The 16,983-nt window shown below is 42.5% G+C and overlaps 1 protein-coding gene across 7 annotated transcripts in view; it reads right to left on the reverse strand.

Annotated features, from left to right (window-relative positions):
- TAB3 (TGF-beta activated kinase 1 (MAP3K7) binding protein 3) overlaps nucleotides 1–16,983 on the reverse strand; it is a 91,955-nt gene that overhangs the window by 9,362 nt on the left and 65,610 nt on the right. For all 7 annotated transcript variants that reach the window (XM_058714179.1, XM_058714180.1, XM_058714174.1 and 4 more), the window contains 4 exons: nucleotides 15,417–16,878; nucleotides 14,156–14,316; nucleotides 9,182–9,275; nucleotides 6,237–6,320 (listed from right to left, as the gene is read on the reverse strand). In XM_058714179.1, coding sequence (XP_058570162.1) covers nucleotides 6,237–6,320; nucleotides 9,182–9,275; nucleotides 14,156–14,316; nucleotides 15,417–16,878 — 1,801 coding nt within the window. The remainder of the gene's footprint in view (nucleotides 1–6,236; nucleotides 6,321–9,181; nucleotides 9,276–14,155; nucleotides 14,317–15,416; nucleotides 16,879–16,983) is intronic.

A 16,983-nucleotide genomic window follows, 5' to 3' on the forward strand; every position in this document is an offset into this window, starting at 1 on the left:
CTATCAGCGTAAACAAAAGCAGACTAAATGGTCTCCTTAGGCTCCAAAGAATACTATAAACTTCTATTTCTTAAGCTTCTAAAGCACTTGTATAGTGTCATATGCTTACTACTCTCATAGACCCTTAGGACAGCCATGTAAAATACATAAACTAATGAGGATTTGGACTGATCGCCTCTCCGGTGCACAGACTCGACCTGAACAAGGTCAGGTGGCCGTAATAAGCAGGACCAGGGCTCAAATCATGGGATGACAAGGTCAGTGCTCTCACCGCTGTGTTACCAATGAAAGGTTGGGGAGGACTTTCTAAGGCAGCTGAGAAGCTTACATGTACATGGAATTGCTTCACTACAAAGTTCAGTCCAAAAAGGGTTCTTGGTCACCTTTTTCTTCCTTCCCTTCCCCCCCCCCCCCCCCCCCCCGGCTTCACCCCCCGAGAGAGACAGACTCTGACCAGGGCAGGGGCAGAGAGAGGGAGACAAAGAATCCAAAGGCAGGCTCCAGGCCGCGAGCTGTCAGCACAGAGCCCGATGCTGGGCTCGAAGCCACGAACAGCCAACTCATGACCTGAGCAGAAGTCGGATGCTTAACAGACTGAGACACCCAGGCGCCCCTCATTCTCTTTTTATTATCATACTTACTATTCAGATAAACATCCATATTCCACTTGGATTTATCCATGTAATAATGCCAAGACATTTATTTTAGCCAATAAACCCATTCTGTCAGTTATTTCTATTTTAAGTGGCACTGCAAGAAAATCTACCTTAAAGTACATAAATGTTTTTGAGAAGAGGCCAATTTAGTTTTTGAAATGTGAATGCTTAGAAGACAACGCACCTGACTTCATAGAGAAAACCAAACAGCTTTTGATTTCAGCTTCGGTCATGATCTCATGGTTCCTGAGATGGAGCCCTGAATCAGGCTCTGTGCTATCCATCACATTTCATTACAACTGTCTCCTCTCTCTGCCTCTCCCCCATGTGTGCGTGTGTGTGCTCTCTCTCTCTCTCTCAAAATAAACACACCTTTCACCTTTTGTTTTTTTTAGTAAGTTTAAAAACTACAAGGTAGGGTACATAACAGGACACTATTATACTAGTACCATTTTATGTTCTCACCAACAGTATATCTAAGGAAAGCTCAATCAGATTTCTCGAGTAGAAATTCATTTCTAGTGAGGATGTTAGTTTTCTAGTCTACTTTGTATTAAAACTGTATGTAGGGGCGCCTGGATTTAAGCGTCCGACTTCGGCTCGGGTCATGATCTCACGGTCCGTGAGTTCGAGCCCCGCGTCGGGCTCTGCTGACAGCTCAGAGTCTGGAGGCCGTTTTGGATTGTGTGTCTCCCTCTCTCTCTCTGTCCCTCTCTGTCTCAAAAATAAATAAAGGTTAACCAAAAAAACCAACGTATGTAGACTAGGATAAGCCACTTGGGGTAAGCGTCAGGGAGCATCAAGCATCTATCTAAATGATCCATATACCTACTGACTACTGGATACATACTTTACAAGTTGACTGCAGTTGGAATTTAATCACAGCTCACTGTGAGGACTACTCAAAGCTGCAAGGACTACAGCGGCCTTAGTAAAGGTACTTAGAGTCACACGAAGCTGGATATTATGGCATCCTAACGATATTCCTAACTGAGTAGTCCAGCAAAACAGGAGCTTCCCACCTCAAGTATATGCTGTTGGTCTCCAAGGCAGAGGCACAATGACCTGTCTGCAACACCGATATGACCACTGCCAGAACACTCTTTGGGCCCCTGGCAGCTGACCTACCACGTGACGTCAAGACATTTTCCTCATTTCTTTGTGAGTGTTTAAGGTAAAACTTAGATAGTGAAATACACATACCGTAAGGGTGCCATCTGAGTACTTTTGAAACTTGCATATACACCTCAATAATCCGAATCCCTATTCAGACATTACCATTAGCCCATAAAATCCTCCCATGCCTTTTCCCAGGTAATCCCCAACCTCCACTCCCAGAGACCAAAGCTGTTCTGGTTTTTAATAGAAACTAATTTAGTGTATGAATTGCAGCATGTCAACAGAATCATCCAGTATGTACTCTTTTGGATTTGCTTTCTTTCTTTCAGCATTATGTTGCTTAGGTTCCGGCACGTCGTGTGTGAAAAGAGTTGATTTGTGTTGCTGACTAGTATTCCCTCATGCGAATATAGCAGTCGGTTTATCCAGTCACCTGCTGAGGGCCACTTGGGCCGTTCCCAGTGTTTGCTTAATTTGAACACATTCGCTATGAATCTTCTACTACAAGCCACTTTGTGGACATGGTTTTAAATTCCGTTGGTAAGTTTTTAGAAGTAGAGTTGATGGGCTACAGGGCAGGTGCATCAAGGTGTGGTTTTACAAGAAATGGTCACACCATCTTTAACTTTTACCAGAAATGTAAGAATTCTGATTGCTCTACATTCTAATGTTTTAGACCTCGTTCTTTAGGAATCTAAGGATTTGAATTTGCATTTTCTTAATGTCTATTCAAGTTGAGCGTTTTCATGTGTTTATTAGGCCATTTATATATGTTTGTGAAGCGTTGACTCAAATGTTTTGATCTTCGTAAAACTGGATTGCCTTTTAAGTTTTTTTTTCCAACGTTTATTTTTGAGAGACAGTATGTGTGCGTGTGCCTGAGCACGTGGGGGAGGAGCAGAGAGACCGAGGATCCCAAGCGGGCTCTATGCTGACAGCAGAGAGCCGGATGCAGGGCTGGAACTCACAAACTGTGAGATCGTGACCTGAGCCAAAATCAGACGCTTAAGCAACTGAGCCACCCAGATAGATGCCCATGGCTTGTCTTGTTATTACTGTGCTACAGAGGTTCTCGATACATTCTAGATACCACTTCTTGTTTTAACCAGGTATGTTTTCAATATTTCCTCCCAGTCCATGGCTTGCCTTTTCACTTTCTTCACAGTGCGTCTTGACGAGCAGAAATGGTCAACTTTAACGAAGGCCAGTGTACCAACTATTCTTGCTGTGTTGCTCAAAATTCTTAGCTAAACCCAAGTTGCAAGTATATGTTAGGTTTTGTTCTGGAATCTCTGTAATTTAGCACTGACACTTAAGTATGTATGACCCATCTTAGATTTCTGTGTATAGTGAGAGGTAAGGATCAAAACTGGGTTATTTTTCCATATGGTTAACCAGGTTCTTGAATTAGTTGCTGGAAAGACTTGGCTTTCTCCCTTCACTGCTTTGGTGCTTTTGTCAAAATCTGGCAGTGTAAGTGAGGGTCTCTATCTGGGCTCTCCATTATTCTCTATCTACTTTTTATCCCTATGCCATTAACATACTACGATGACTGTAGCTTTATATTAAGTCCTGAAATGAGTTAGGGCTGAGACTTCCAATTGCATTCTTTTTAGAGATTGTTTTGAGTATTCTATGTCTTAGGCAATAAGGTATGAATTGCAGAATCAGTTTGTTACTTTTGCCCAGTACAGTTAAAATGGGTATAAGTACAAATCACTAGGGGAAGAATAAGTTTCCCACTTGTGATTTAACTGCAAACACGGTGTATTACCCTAATTTCTTCTGGCAATGTTTTGTAGTTTTCAACATCTATCACTGGTGTTGAATTTATTTCTCATTTTTCACTTGTTTGCTGGTACATAAAAATAGGGTTCTTGTAGATTCACCTTCCATCCCAAGACCTTGTTAAAGGCACTTATTAGTTCTAATAGTTGTGTTTTAATCTCCTTATAGCTGGAATAGGGGCTGACTTTTGTCAGATGCTTTTCCTATATCTAGTAAAAGGAGCATGAACTTTTTCTCCTTTACTGATAGCACATTCCTGAGCTAAAAGAAACTTGGTCATGATCCATTATCCTTTCTATATATTGTGAAAATTACGAAAATTTTTTTTTTTTTTTTTTTTTTTTGCTTTAAATTCTGGACGGGTATTGATGTGTAATTCTGGTTTTTTTCTAGGGGTGTGGGGGGGTGGTGAGTAGATAATACCTTGATCAGGTTTTGGAATCAAGGCTCTGCTGATGACACCCAAAACAAACAAAAAACTGAGAAGCTATCTTTCCTCATCTATTTTCTCAAAAAATTTGCATAAGGTTGGTAGTATCTTTTCAAGTACCAATGAAACCATCTGGGTATAGAGTTAATGGATTCAAAATCTTTAATAGACAGCTATTAATATATCCTGTATCATCTTGTCAGTTTTGGTAGATGTGTCCATTTCATATAAAGTGCTGAGTTTACTGGCATAAAGATGTTGATCACATTCCCTTATTATGTTAATGGGAGCCATTATTTCTCTTACTATTTTGATAATTTGTGTTCTTTCTATATTTACCTTTCAATCTCCTTGACTTTATTCTTTCCTAAAGGTGGAATTTTAGGTAACTGATCATTAATCTTCATGGCTTGAGTGTGTCTTCACAAATTTCCTTCTAAACACTGCTCAAAGAATTTGGCCTTCCCTGGCATGCATGGGTGGCTTAGTGGGTTAAGCATCCGATTTTGGCTTAGGTCATGATCTCACAGTTTGTGGTTTGAGCCCCACATCTGGATCTGTGCTGACAGCGCAGAGCCTGCTTTCTTTGTCTCCCTCTCTCCCTCTGCCCCTCGTCTGTCTCTTTCTTAAAAATAAATTCACATGAAAAAGTAAATTAAGGAAGGTAGGGGCGCCTGGGTGGCTCAGTCGGTTGAGCATCCAACTTCGGCTCCGGTCATGGTAGCACGGTTTATGAGTCCCAGCCTTGCGTCGGGCTCTGTGCTGACAGCTGGGAGCCTGCTCCTGATTCTGTGTCCGCCCACCCCGGCTTGTGCTCTCTCTCTTTCAAAAATCAATCAACATACATACATAATGAAGGAAGGCCAACTTCTTCTTGTTAAAGAGAGGTAGAGCTTTAATGCCCAGCTCCCGGGACATACACTAAAATCTTGGAATTTCCCCAAGCGATAAGGAGTGTCTCTGTTCTTTACGGTGGGCCCTTCAGACCATACCGGAGAGTTCATGCTAATGAGATGGCTCGTGGTGGACACACTGCTCACCAACTTGGTCGCTATTTCCAGATGAACAACTTGTCAATGCATTCTGTTACATAGGGTGATTCTTTGGTAACAGCCCTTGAATCAATTAACTGAAGTCTGTTGGATTACCAATAGGTAAGACTTCTTTAGTAGATACTCAGGCGACACCGAGTTTAAAGAGACCCATATATATCATTGATGACTTTATCCATTTAGATTAAAAATGTAACTCAGTGACTTTCAACTTGAAACTGTATAGAATGTTGTCACAGTGCCAAACCTGATACTTGGTAGTCATCCACTACATACATACATAGAAAGCTATTCAACTAAAATCAAGGTAACGTTATTTAGCACAGAATTTATCCATTACCTCCTGAGTAGGGAGTCTAACAAGATTTGTAAATATTCTACTGGTCATTTAAAAAAAGGCATTCTCAGGGTGCCTGGGGGGCTCAGTCAGTTGAGCGACGGATTCTGGGCCAGGTCACGATCTCACAGTTTGTGGGTTCAAGCCCCAGGTCGGGCTCTGCACTAACAGCACAGAGCCTGCTATCTCCCTCTCTCAAAAGTAAATATGGAAAAAAAAATTAGGGGTGCCTGCTTGGCTCGGTAGCTTAAGCATCTGACTTCAGCTGAGGTCATGGTCTTGTGATCTGTGGCCTCAAGCCTGTCCGTGTGGAGTGTGCTTCAGCTCCTCTTTCTGCCCCTTCCTCACTCGAGCTCTCTCAGAAAAGAAACATTAAAAAATAAATAAATAAAACACCTCATCCCTAATTATTATCTTCACCTGTTGGGCACAGAAGGCTTCCTCTGTGAGCTGCTAACTTAAGAGGCTTAGATCTACAACTCAAACTTTGCACTCTCAGGTAAGACCTTTCAAGTTCTCATTATTTTAGAAGAAGGATTACAGTTAGGATGTAAACTAGGATCCTAGAGTTTAGGATGACAGTTATGACAGAGGTAAGTAATTTTACAATGTTAGCTATATATTGTTTCACTTATAAAAATTAAATTGGATATCCAACTTAATTACCTTTGACAACAATTCCAGGAGTCACTAATTTGTAGTGCCTTTGAGAAATTAAAATATGGGGGACACGTGGCACAGGAGTATCACTATGGTAACTTTTTTTGTGCTGAAAAGTTAATCTCGCTAACGGAAATTTCTTCAGCTAAACATTCTGATACTTATTTCTCTGTTTGTGGCATTTCCCTACTCACCTTTTTTAGATGGCTTGGGTGGTACAACTGGGCCAGGTTCTATGTTGTCATAAAAATTATTCATGGCTTTTGGATCAAAGTTTCCTATAAAGAAAATAAAATCACCATATGCATTTAGGGCTCTTGTTCCTATTTGGCTTTTTTGTTAAAGAATATATAGAAATAAAATATGTAAGAAGGGAAACTTTTCCAGGGTTCAAAACTCCTATCCTCTTTCCACTGAAAATGTTTTCCTGATCACTGTGAGAAAAGACCCAAGCAAACTACCCCATCAGTGTTGATCAACAAACCATCACCTGAAGGGATATTTTTCTAACTGCAAAGCTACTCTCTTGCAGGAGGATTATGTATGTGACACACGTAGGGGACGTAAATGAGGAAAAAGGACGGCTGAACTATTTGGCGTTACTTTGGATTTTAATGAACAAACCGTGAGAAAGAAGGTATCTTTCATGCCATTCATGGTTTACCTTAACAAGTTACCCATGATAAAGTAAACTGTGGAAGAAGTGAAACAGAAATTGACAAAGAGGAATCAAGTTACCGTAGCAGCGGCTCACAGTTTTCTTATCTTGAAGAAAAGGAGAATACTGAATGGTGCCTACAGATTTATCCAAGATGATAAGGTGCCAATTTCAGAGTAATAAAGACGACAATCCCTGAGAATTTTGTCTTGCTACAAAATTTTCAACTCTCTCAGGATGTTCACTCCCTGGCCTAGTGTCTATTTCAGCCCCACCTCCTGCCATGAGTCCTCCAAGGTGGGTTGTGATCCACTGTCAGCTTTGGGTCCCGCTTCGACTTCTGCAAACCTATCACCGTAATCTGCTTGTTCTGCGCAATTCCAATGAAGGTTCAAAACTACTCCTGCTTATTAGCTACAGAGAATGCTGTAGGGTACTGACAATTCAAATATATTGGATGTCTTGATGTCTAGACATTATTTTGCCCCCACGAAAGTTTTCCAACATGAAATAATTATTTGCATCGAGGTTCAAGCTCTTCATTTCAGTGTAAAGTTTTTCCGGAGTATGGAAGAGTAGCACTCAGTAGAAAATGGATCTATTTGGACCCCTTATGAAAGGGGATTCAGAAACACTCCAGCACCAAAAAGAGCTGTGTGTGGCCCAATGGAGACCAAAAACCCAGCTCTTTGCTTCTAAAACCTTAATAGTGCTTTCCCTTGCAGGTTTTATCACAAATGCGTTTTTGCATTTGGAAGACAAATGAAAGCCACAATGCTCTAAGATGCTGCCTATGTCTTTCCTCAATTAAGTTACAGCTGACGTTTTAATTTCTAGGTCTCATAAGGCTTACTACAAATGTCCCAACCAACTGTTTGAGTGTTCCTTGTTTTGCTTCAAAAAAACACCCAAGCAAAAAAAAATGGACGTAGTCTTTCAAAACAGTGACAATACTTAGTATCCACCCCCCACACCACGCACAGCAGTTCTTCCAGTGCTTAAAGCAAGGCGTCTCTAGGATTACCTTTGGGGGAAAAGTGAAGGGCAGGGGACCAGACTGTGCACCTTTCACATTCAAATTTGCTTCTATTCAGACTGTTCCCTATCTTTTACATCTTGCCTAAACACGGCAACAGGGTAGGTTATTATAATACTCTTAAAATATGGTAGAAGCTCTCTTAGCTGCCATAATTAAGAAAAGTAAGTGGTGGTGGTAAAAGGGGAGGGGCTGACTGAATCAGACGTCGTAAGAAAAATGACTTGTCACCTTCAATGTTGGCACAAGACTCTCATGTGTGTTGACTAAAAAGTTTTCTATGGTCCTTCTTACATAAACTGTACACCTCTAAGGTCCCCCAGGGGAATGGGCCAACTCTTTCTCATGTGAGGTCCGGGGAATAAACGTGTCAGGCTTTGCGGACCTGTGACAGTCTGGAGGCAGCCCTCAACTGTGCTGCAGAAGCACAAAAGCAGCCCCAGACACCATGTCAACAACGGAGTGTGACCGTGTGCCACCAGAACAACCAAAAGAGGCAGCAGGCTACCGCGCTGAACGCTGAACCGACAATTTTGTCTTATTTTGAGTAACGGAAGAGAATCCTCTGAGGTTTTTATGACTTATCCCCTTAACCCTGGGCAGTTTTCACCCGTAACTAGCTCGCAGACCTCCTCCTGCCTTTTTTCTTTTTTTAGTGATCTGCCTTTGGTTTTTTTATAGGAAGAGCAGATCCTCCTGTGTTCATGTGAGCTCAAGAAAGAATAGAGAAATACTGGAAATGGCATATACAGGCGAGGGAAAGGGCACGACTAACTCCCACGGAGCAGACCGTTCAACTGCCACAAGCAACAGGACAGGCACGGGCCGGTGTGTGGCCCCCCGCTCAGGAGTGCGCAGCGGCTGCGGACTCGGAGCAGGTATCTCGTGGGGGGAATGAACACCTCCGGCCCGGGGAGCTGGGTACACGAGAGTCAGTTAAGAGAGCTTCTACCGTAATACAATTCTATGAAAGAGCCAAACAAGAAAAGAACCTCAAAATCCAGAAGGTATAAAATGTAGCTGGATGTTTTCATGTGATGGATACACAAAAAGGACATGGAATTTCTTTGAAAACTGAGGAATCAGATAGTCGGGTACGTGATTCCCGATGTTTACAGATACTTTCGATGAGTAACACGTCAATCTAGTAAGTTTTATAATTAAGACCCATCAATATAAAATGTTCACAGTAAAGGACTAAAACAGGAGAAATGCAGAGTAACAACACGGAACAGTCTAAACGATAAGAACTTAATGATGAAACTGCCCAAGTAAAACTATCTTGCATCCCCCAAATGTATGGCCATGGAGCAGAGGGATCTCTTTACCAGGATTATAATGGATAAAAATTCTCTCTTAAATCTGTAAAACCAAAATGATGGCTATTTAAGCAGCTTAACACACCACACTATTACTTATGGTTTACCAAATAATCAAGTCTATACCTCTAGATTGAAGGAGGTCAACTTCTTTCAGTGTACAGTCAACATTTATCTGGAGTTGTCTGTTCATGCTTCTCAATCTTGTCATTTCCTCAGGCTAGTAAGAAAGGACCCAAAATAGCAATTGTGGGAAAGTCATTATCAAGCCCAACATTTAAGAACTGCTATTCACGTTAATCGTTCTGACTGGTTATTACCAAGATATATGGCCTTAGTCCAAAAGAGGGCACGCTGAAGAAGTCCTAAACGCTGAAAGGAACAGTCAGGTAAAATGGGGACATCAGTATGGCCACGTAAACACAAAACGTGCATTGTAATCACAGAGCATGGTAAGGGAAGCTATGAGGATCAATCTGTAAAACAAGCAACGTCCACGATTGTAGTCTCATCCAGGCTTGGAGAAATGACAACAGTACTAAGTTAAATTAATGTGGAGTGTCAGACACTGTTCACCAGAGGTTTCTTACTCGTTCCTCACCACCATCTTTCAGGGCAAGCATCGCCAGTTTATAAATGAGGAAGCCGATGCCCCAAGAAGACCTAAAACTTTTCCAAGGTTATCAAAGAAAGGAAGTGGTAGAACCAGGATTTAAACACACTTTTTCTCCTACATCAAACAAGTGGGCTCCACTCTTCCTCCAACTTCCTTTCCTTTTTCATTGGCTTCCAGCCCAACCTACTCCCCTTAGGCGTTTCAGGGGCGTACACGAGACAAATGTAAAGAATGCTCTATTCTTCAGTTCAAGTTTTCTGGAAGACTTGACTTCCTCTGGCCTTCTAAGTTTCTTGACATATATACAGGAAAAAAATAAGTGAGGTTTTAAATTCCAGAGGCAGAGGGACTAAAGCGTTCACCACAGCCCAGATATTAACTCAGTTACTAATGTGCTTTGAGCTATATACGGTAAAAGATGAATATCTGTTAGGACAGAAGTTGTTAAAAACCTGTATTTTTCTACACACCATGTTAATATGAGAGTCAAAAAAAATGAGCAAAAAGGTTCTCCATTTACAATAATACAAGCTCTCACACTGGAGGTGTTCTCGGAATAACTGGGACCGCCCCTTAAATTCGCGAGTATGCAACCTTTAAAATAAGGGATAGAACACAATATAAATATAATACGAGCTACAGTTCCTTACACTGCTATGGGAACACGAAAGTCATTCAGAAATATTTATTAAGGACTGCCTGACTTTTTCCTATCTGCAAAACACGGGACATTACCACATAAAATGCTTATACCTTGTCTACCAGGCAATAGCAAGAGTTTAAAATATACGTGGGCATCTTCACTAGAGATAAAGCACTCGGATCAGTGCCAGGAGTATGTAAAAAAAAAAAACCTTGTTCTTTGTAGAATCTTACCCGGAAAGTCAAGTACCTAAACGAGTTGAATCTTCCTATGAAGGTGCAGGAGGAAGGGGGGTGTTTCAGACGCAAGGGTCCTAAATAGTGAAGCTACATAAGTAAGTATGGAAATACTAGAATACACTTGATAGTCCAGAGGCTACGAGCACATTTCCCTGTAAGAATACCAGCAGCTCTAGTCAACAGGATCATTTCCAAAGACAGGAGAACCACCAGAATTCCCTAAAGAAAAAACTTTCCTGTAAGATTCTTAGGTCCTTTTTCATAGCTTCTGATGAAACCAAGGGGTAGGGGAGCTATTTCTGAAAAGTCAGTACCATTTGTAAACAAGTGCACTGTATTTTCGAGGAGGACTTTCAAGATTGGCTGTGTAATTTAGAGTTGTTGTAAAAGATCTGACAAAGTCAAAAATTCTAAGCTTTTTTTCAGAAGGTGGCAGAAATACCTTAAGTCAACTGAGGACTTGAAGAAGTTGTTATCACAGAGAGCAAGGCTGACGACCACTGTTGTTGTTTGGTGGCTTGGCCCTCATTATGCATCTGGGGCTGGAAAATGTAAGTTAGTCCAAAAACCCGCTTAGAACAAGATGAAGGAGAGGGAAAACTTGGGTGAGGGGGAACTGGCAGCTCTCTGCTTAGTGAAACCTTATTTATCCTTCAAGGTTTAACTTGCATTTTCCCCTCCACCATGAAACTGTCTCATCTTTGAACCCTAACAGCAAAAAGCTAACATTGCTATCGCAAAACTCTGAAAGTACTTAATATCCCTACCATTTAGCTGGCCGACACTTCCGATTCTCTTTTCTCTCACACAAAAACACAATGCTTTGCAAAGAACAGACTGAGGCCATCTTGCACTTGTGCCCTCCTTAGATCATTTCACTCTTGCTCAATTCTACAACTGCAACCTGTAGCTGGTAACCAATGTGCATTTCAGGCTCCTGAGGTAACACACGGTTTTTTTTTTTAATGCACTGCTTGTTAAGAAGCTGATTTGCAAACTTGAAGGTAGAGATAGGAGCTCAGTAGCGCGCGCGCACACACACACACACACACACACACACACACAAAAACCCCGCAAAACTATTCTCTTTTCTGTAATCCCACATGTGAGTGGGACAAAGACAGCCACTTACTGAGCACTTCACTCCATGCCAAACACTTTTACATATGTTGTCTCTTTATCTTGACAATATTAAAATATAATTCCCTTTTACAGATAGGGAAAATCAAATGCACAGAAGGGCCAGTGATTGCCAAAACTATTCTGCCTCCAGAGCCTATGTGGACACTCTGTGAACTATGTCCTGGTGCCTCAAGTGAGCCTCCATCAACAATAGGGAATTCTGACTAAATGCTTTACTTCTGGATTAACTTCCTCTGTAACACACCCTTATGTTATACATGTTCCTAAAGCTACAATTTTGCAAAATGGTTCTCATCGGTGTGCGTTTTTCCAGTGATGTCCAACCAACACTTATAAGACTATTCACTATTTGCTGGGTACTACATAAATCCATTACTATGTATTATTTAATCCTAACAAAAATCCCAAGAGATAGGTATTCACAGGTATCATAGATAAGAAAGTTCACAGTGAAGAGAGAGCCACTGTCTGAACATCCATCTAGAACTGTCCCTCACCCATGCGTTGTTAATAGTCCCTCCTTCTACTCTAGGGCTGGCAGCACACACAGAAGGGGATCACACGCTTAAATTTCTCGTCTCTCAAATACTGTCAGTTACTTAGCAGGAATTATCCAACAGCCATAGGTCAGTAAACACAGGGCCCACGGTTAGGTGAGGGAAAATGCCTTTTATGCTAAGAAAATCTGTTTATGCTCCATAAGTACCTAAAAGACTGCAAAGTGCCCAACCACCAGGGTAGATTCTCATGTGGGTTATATTCTTCAATACCTCCCTAGTCACAGAATTCAATGAAGATTTTGAGTGGAGGAAGAAAATGAAGAATTCATCACCTTTTAAAGACAGCTTTGTAATTTTCTAAGCATTTTAAATAAAATCCTCCCTTCTTGCTTATAACACTATTCTTTGAAATTCTTTCTAATACTGACTAAATTCCTTTCAATTACTAAATATACCTGTTTATCAATAATTTCTTTCTGGCAAATTCCACCGGTTTCCCCAGGACCAGCAGAATAATCTTCACACACCTCAGCCTCAACATCTATGCCCCACCCAACCGATGCACATTAACCTGTTAACACTCCAGAAACCTCGCCTTACGGGTGAGACCTGTATGTGCTACCTCCTGAAGGTCTGCGTGTCTTAACTTCACACCTTTGTTAGCTCAGTGCTCTCTTCCCTTAGCAAATGCCCTCCCTGAGGAGTGGGTCTTTGGCCTTTTCCCCTTCCCTCTATTCACCGTAGGAAAAGCAGCTGGAAACCAGGGACCTGCTTCCATATAAAAACACATTATGAAACTGCATGTAATTTCAGGAGTTCGCAGATTTCCTTTGAGAAGCCACAATTCTCCATTAAAAACTTGTCTACAAAGGCAGAGCCGCATGCTGTCTGCAAGAGGCCCGACACGCAGGCTACTTCTCTCGACTTGGAAATGCTCAGAAACCTCCCTCAGTGTCGACACGTTGGGAAAAGAAGGAACGGCCCTATGGAAAGAAGCCAAGTGTAAGGTGAAGCCCTGAAGAAGACGCAGGACTTACCCATTTAGAGCTCCAGAAGAGGACACGGGAAGGCAGAAGTGCACAGAGTACACACACAGACGAGGGGCCGGGGGACTTGTCTCATCACCCGCGAGCGTAAACAGCACTGACCCCACTGTGTTAGAATTATCTGTTGACAGATCTACTCGTCTCGCTGGCGGGTATGCGCTAAGCACCCAGCACAGGACCGCATTCATCGACTAAAAACGGCCTGCTGCACAGATGAATGTTCAAAGGTGAAGTGACAGATCGGATCACAGCAAGCTGGTGTGGTCACAAGATTTTAGGAGGCTGGTTTCAAAACTTGCCAGGTTGCTTAACAATTTTTAGAACTCATCAGCAGTACTAAACATGTTAAAAACATACCGTCTAACTCTTTGCGTGAGAGCAGTGACTGTTAGGACTGCGGTCAAAACTGCTATCTTAGTTTCTACAATTATTTACACTTAACAACACTTCTCTGCCTGGAAATACTCTATAGTCAACACTTTCCCAGATTCATATCGATAGCGTTCTAAGTCATTTGAATTAATGTGCTTAAATAAGTAACTTTTAAACCTTTGCAATTTATATGTATATTACATGCTTAAAAGAAAAAACGGACACGTGAGAACAAATGACAAAATACTTAGTAGGGTGCACTTTCCTACTTTGACAAAAACTTACAGTTAATGAGATGCCATACCTTGATTATAAATGTCAGTTATTTGAAAATACGGATGAATCTATGGAATTCATACAGGTGAAAAAAAAAATACAAGCATCGCATTAGTTTGATGAGAACTACTGAAGGCCACGGTCCCTTGTCCGTCATTTAAAGAGCACAAAGCCCCTGCAGGGAAGAGAACCTGCAAGAGAAACGAGTGACCTGGACAGCCACCATCCCCACCTTCCCATCCACACACGGCCACCGAGGACTTACCGTGGGAATCGCCGTGGTACAGCTGACCCTTCGGAGCCGTCTCTGCATCAGGTCATGCTCCATACCGTTAACTTCGGCCTTCAAGCGCTCGAGCTCCTCTTTCTCGAGTTTCAACTGCTTTGCTAACCTCTCCATCCTTGCTCGCTGATGTAACAGCAAGGCTACAGTGTTACAGACAGAGTCATCGCAGAGAGGAACAGTGAACCAGTGACTGGGAAAGTTCTCCATGCACTGCCAACGCATAAAATACTCCAAAGGAACCCTGTCCTAAACCTGAGCAGGCACTTACTCTTGTGTCTTGCTAATGCTGTCTTACCTTTCCCAGATCTGCTTGAATTTGGCTCTCGTACCAAAACGACACCCGCTGTAGGTCCCGCTGGCTCTGCTGTCCTTTGTTTCCCTAAGACTGTGTTTTTAACTATGCCTGCGTGGGTTTTAAACAGGTTCACTACCAGGCATATTTAATTACAATCGTAATTACTATCCGCCTCACATACTGAAAGAATAAATTCTCAGCTAGCTTGAAATCTGAATAGACTTAAAAAATCCTGTCGTCTTTTTCTTTAGTCAGGCTATTAACTAGTCCAACAACGTTCTTCATCACCAGTCCCACTTGTAAGTAGACAGCGCTTATAAATATTACACGCTCCAGGCCATTCTCTAAAACAGACACAAATTCTCTGACTTTGATCAACTACAGCCCACCCTCTTTTTCCTACTGTGTAGTTTGTTTTCTGACAATATTGATTTCGCTTGTCTGTATTTTTGTCCCAATGCACGTTCTTCCTAAAAAACAGCCTTATAAGGTCACCATTACCATGCCTATGTGTTCATATTTTAAAACAGAGAACTCTGAAAGCAATAACCCTATTCTTGACAGCTATGCTACTGCCCAATATTTAATCAACACTAAACATTTAAATAAAACTAAACAGCTAATCCGGGGGCGCCTGGGTGGATCAGTCGGTTCAGCATCCGACTTGAGCTCAGGTCATGATCTCGCAGTTTGTGAAGTTCATGAGGTCAAGCACCGCATCGGGCTCTGTGCTGACAGCTGGGAGCCGGGAGCCTGGAGCCTGCTTTGGATTCTGGGTCTCCCCCCTCTCTCTGCCCCTCCCCCACTGGTGCTCTTTCTCTCTCAAAAAATAAATGAAAACATTAAAAAAAATTAAACAGCCAAGAAATGTGGTTTTTTTTTTCAACAGGAGACTGCCACCTCACCACAAAGATGAAATTTCATAGTAGGGCTAAATGAAATTACCTTGTGTATAGGCATAGTCATCTGATCCAGAACTAGAACTCCTCTGGTATTTATGGCTTCCCTTTTCTCCCCCAGAACCAGGTATCACTGAAATGGGCTGAATCGGTTCTGGGGCTGCAGAACGTTCTTCTTGGTCCACTAAATTTAAAAGATTTTCAGTCGTCGCTCGACCTACGGTAATTTTAAAAACTGTAGTTGGGTTTGGTATCATTCGAGGAGATGGTGATGGAACACATGAAGGTCCAGTTGGCTGTGTATACGTAATATATACAGGATTAACACTAAATGGAGGTTTTGGTTGCCCGGATATGCCTCTGGAAGGGGAACTTGAAGGTGGCGTGGTGGCTGTGTACAGTGAGTGCTGATTCCGTGGAGACGGCTGATTACTGATAGGTGAAGGACTCCTGTTCATGGCTGTCCCAGGTCTCTGAGAGGGTTCAACTGTAATTTCTATCTTCTTCATGGATCCTTTGGGTAAGCTGGACGGTGTGTACGGGAGATAGGCGACCGAATGGCTCCCCTGTTTCTGATAGCTAGGAGGTCCTTGTTGATACGGATGGGGTGGCGTGGTGGAAGGACTAGGTGGCATAAAGACATGGGAACCTGGATGGCCCAACTGGGAAGGCTGCACTTGATGTTGCGGAGAGCTGAAGGGTGAAGGACACTGAGAAGGAGGCGGTGAATGGTAAGCAGGTTGAGGAATCTGCTGCTGTTTGGGAGAATACTGAGAAGGCTGATAGTTCTGCTGATGTGGATAAACGGGTAAGGGACGCTGGCTGTAATGAGGCACCGGGCCCTGGGGGGAGGACTGCCACGGCGTACTCTGAGGAGTTTGTCTCCCTGATGAACTCTGAGATGTCTGTCTAATATAAATAGAACCAGGAGGCCCATAGAGATTGCTTGGAATCTGTGGCAGGATTTGTAAAGCTCTTGGTACAGTCTGTCCGGAAGGGAGGTTCTGGGATACCGTAACAGTAATGGGATTGGTACTATACCGAGGTATGTGCATGTATGAAGGAGGAGGAGGGGGGGGTGGCGAAGGCCCTTGCATAGCAGATGGATTCATTCCTGTTTGCATGGAAGATGGCTGCTGAGGTGGCTGTGAAGGAGGAGTAGCTGCACTTCTGTTCTGTTCATTCATAAAAAAGGGATTGTAGTTCGGAGCAGCAGCCACGACAGCTGGAGCTGAGTGTGGTTCCTGAACTAAGCAGATCAGCTGTTTACTTGCCGCATGCTGCGGATCAATATGTCCATCGCTTGAGCTGTGTACCAGTGTTCGACCACCGTTAAGTTGGGCTCCATCTGCTGGGTGGTAGCTACTAGGAGAATGGATACCCAGATTAATATGCAAAAGGCGATTTCGATTCATCCTGTTGTCCTCTGGACTATGGTATTCCATATATAAGTATTTGCTACTCTCCTGGGAAAGGGCTCGGCAACAGGCTTCAAGATTGTTGTTGTTCTAGGGGAAAAAGACGGTAACATTGGCAAAGTTAACAAATCTTAATAGTGGAAGTGAAACTTTGCCGGTTACGCAAATACAACTGTCCTAGAATAAGTAGACAAT

Source organism: Neofelis nebulosa, chromosome X (assembly GCF_028018385.1).
Source record: "Neofelis nebulosa isolate mNeoNeb1 chromosome X, mNeoNeb1.pri, whole genome shotgun sequence".
NCBI lineage: Eukaryota > Metazoa > Chordata > Mammalia > Carnivora > Felidae > Neofelis > Neofelis nebulosa.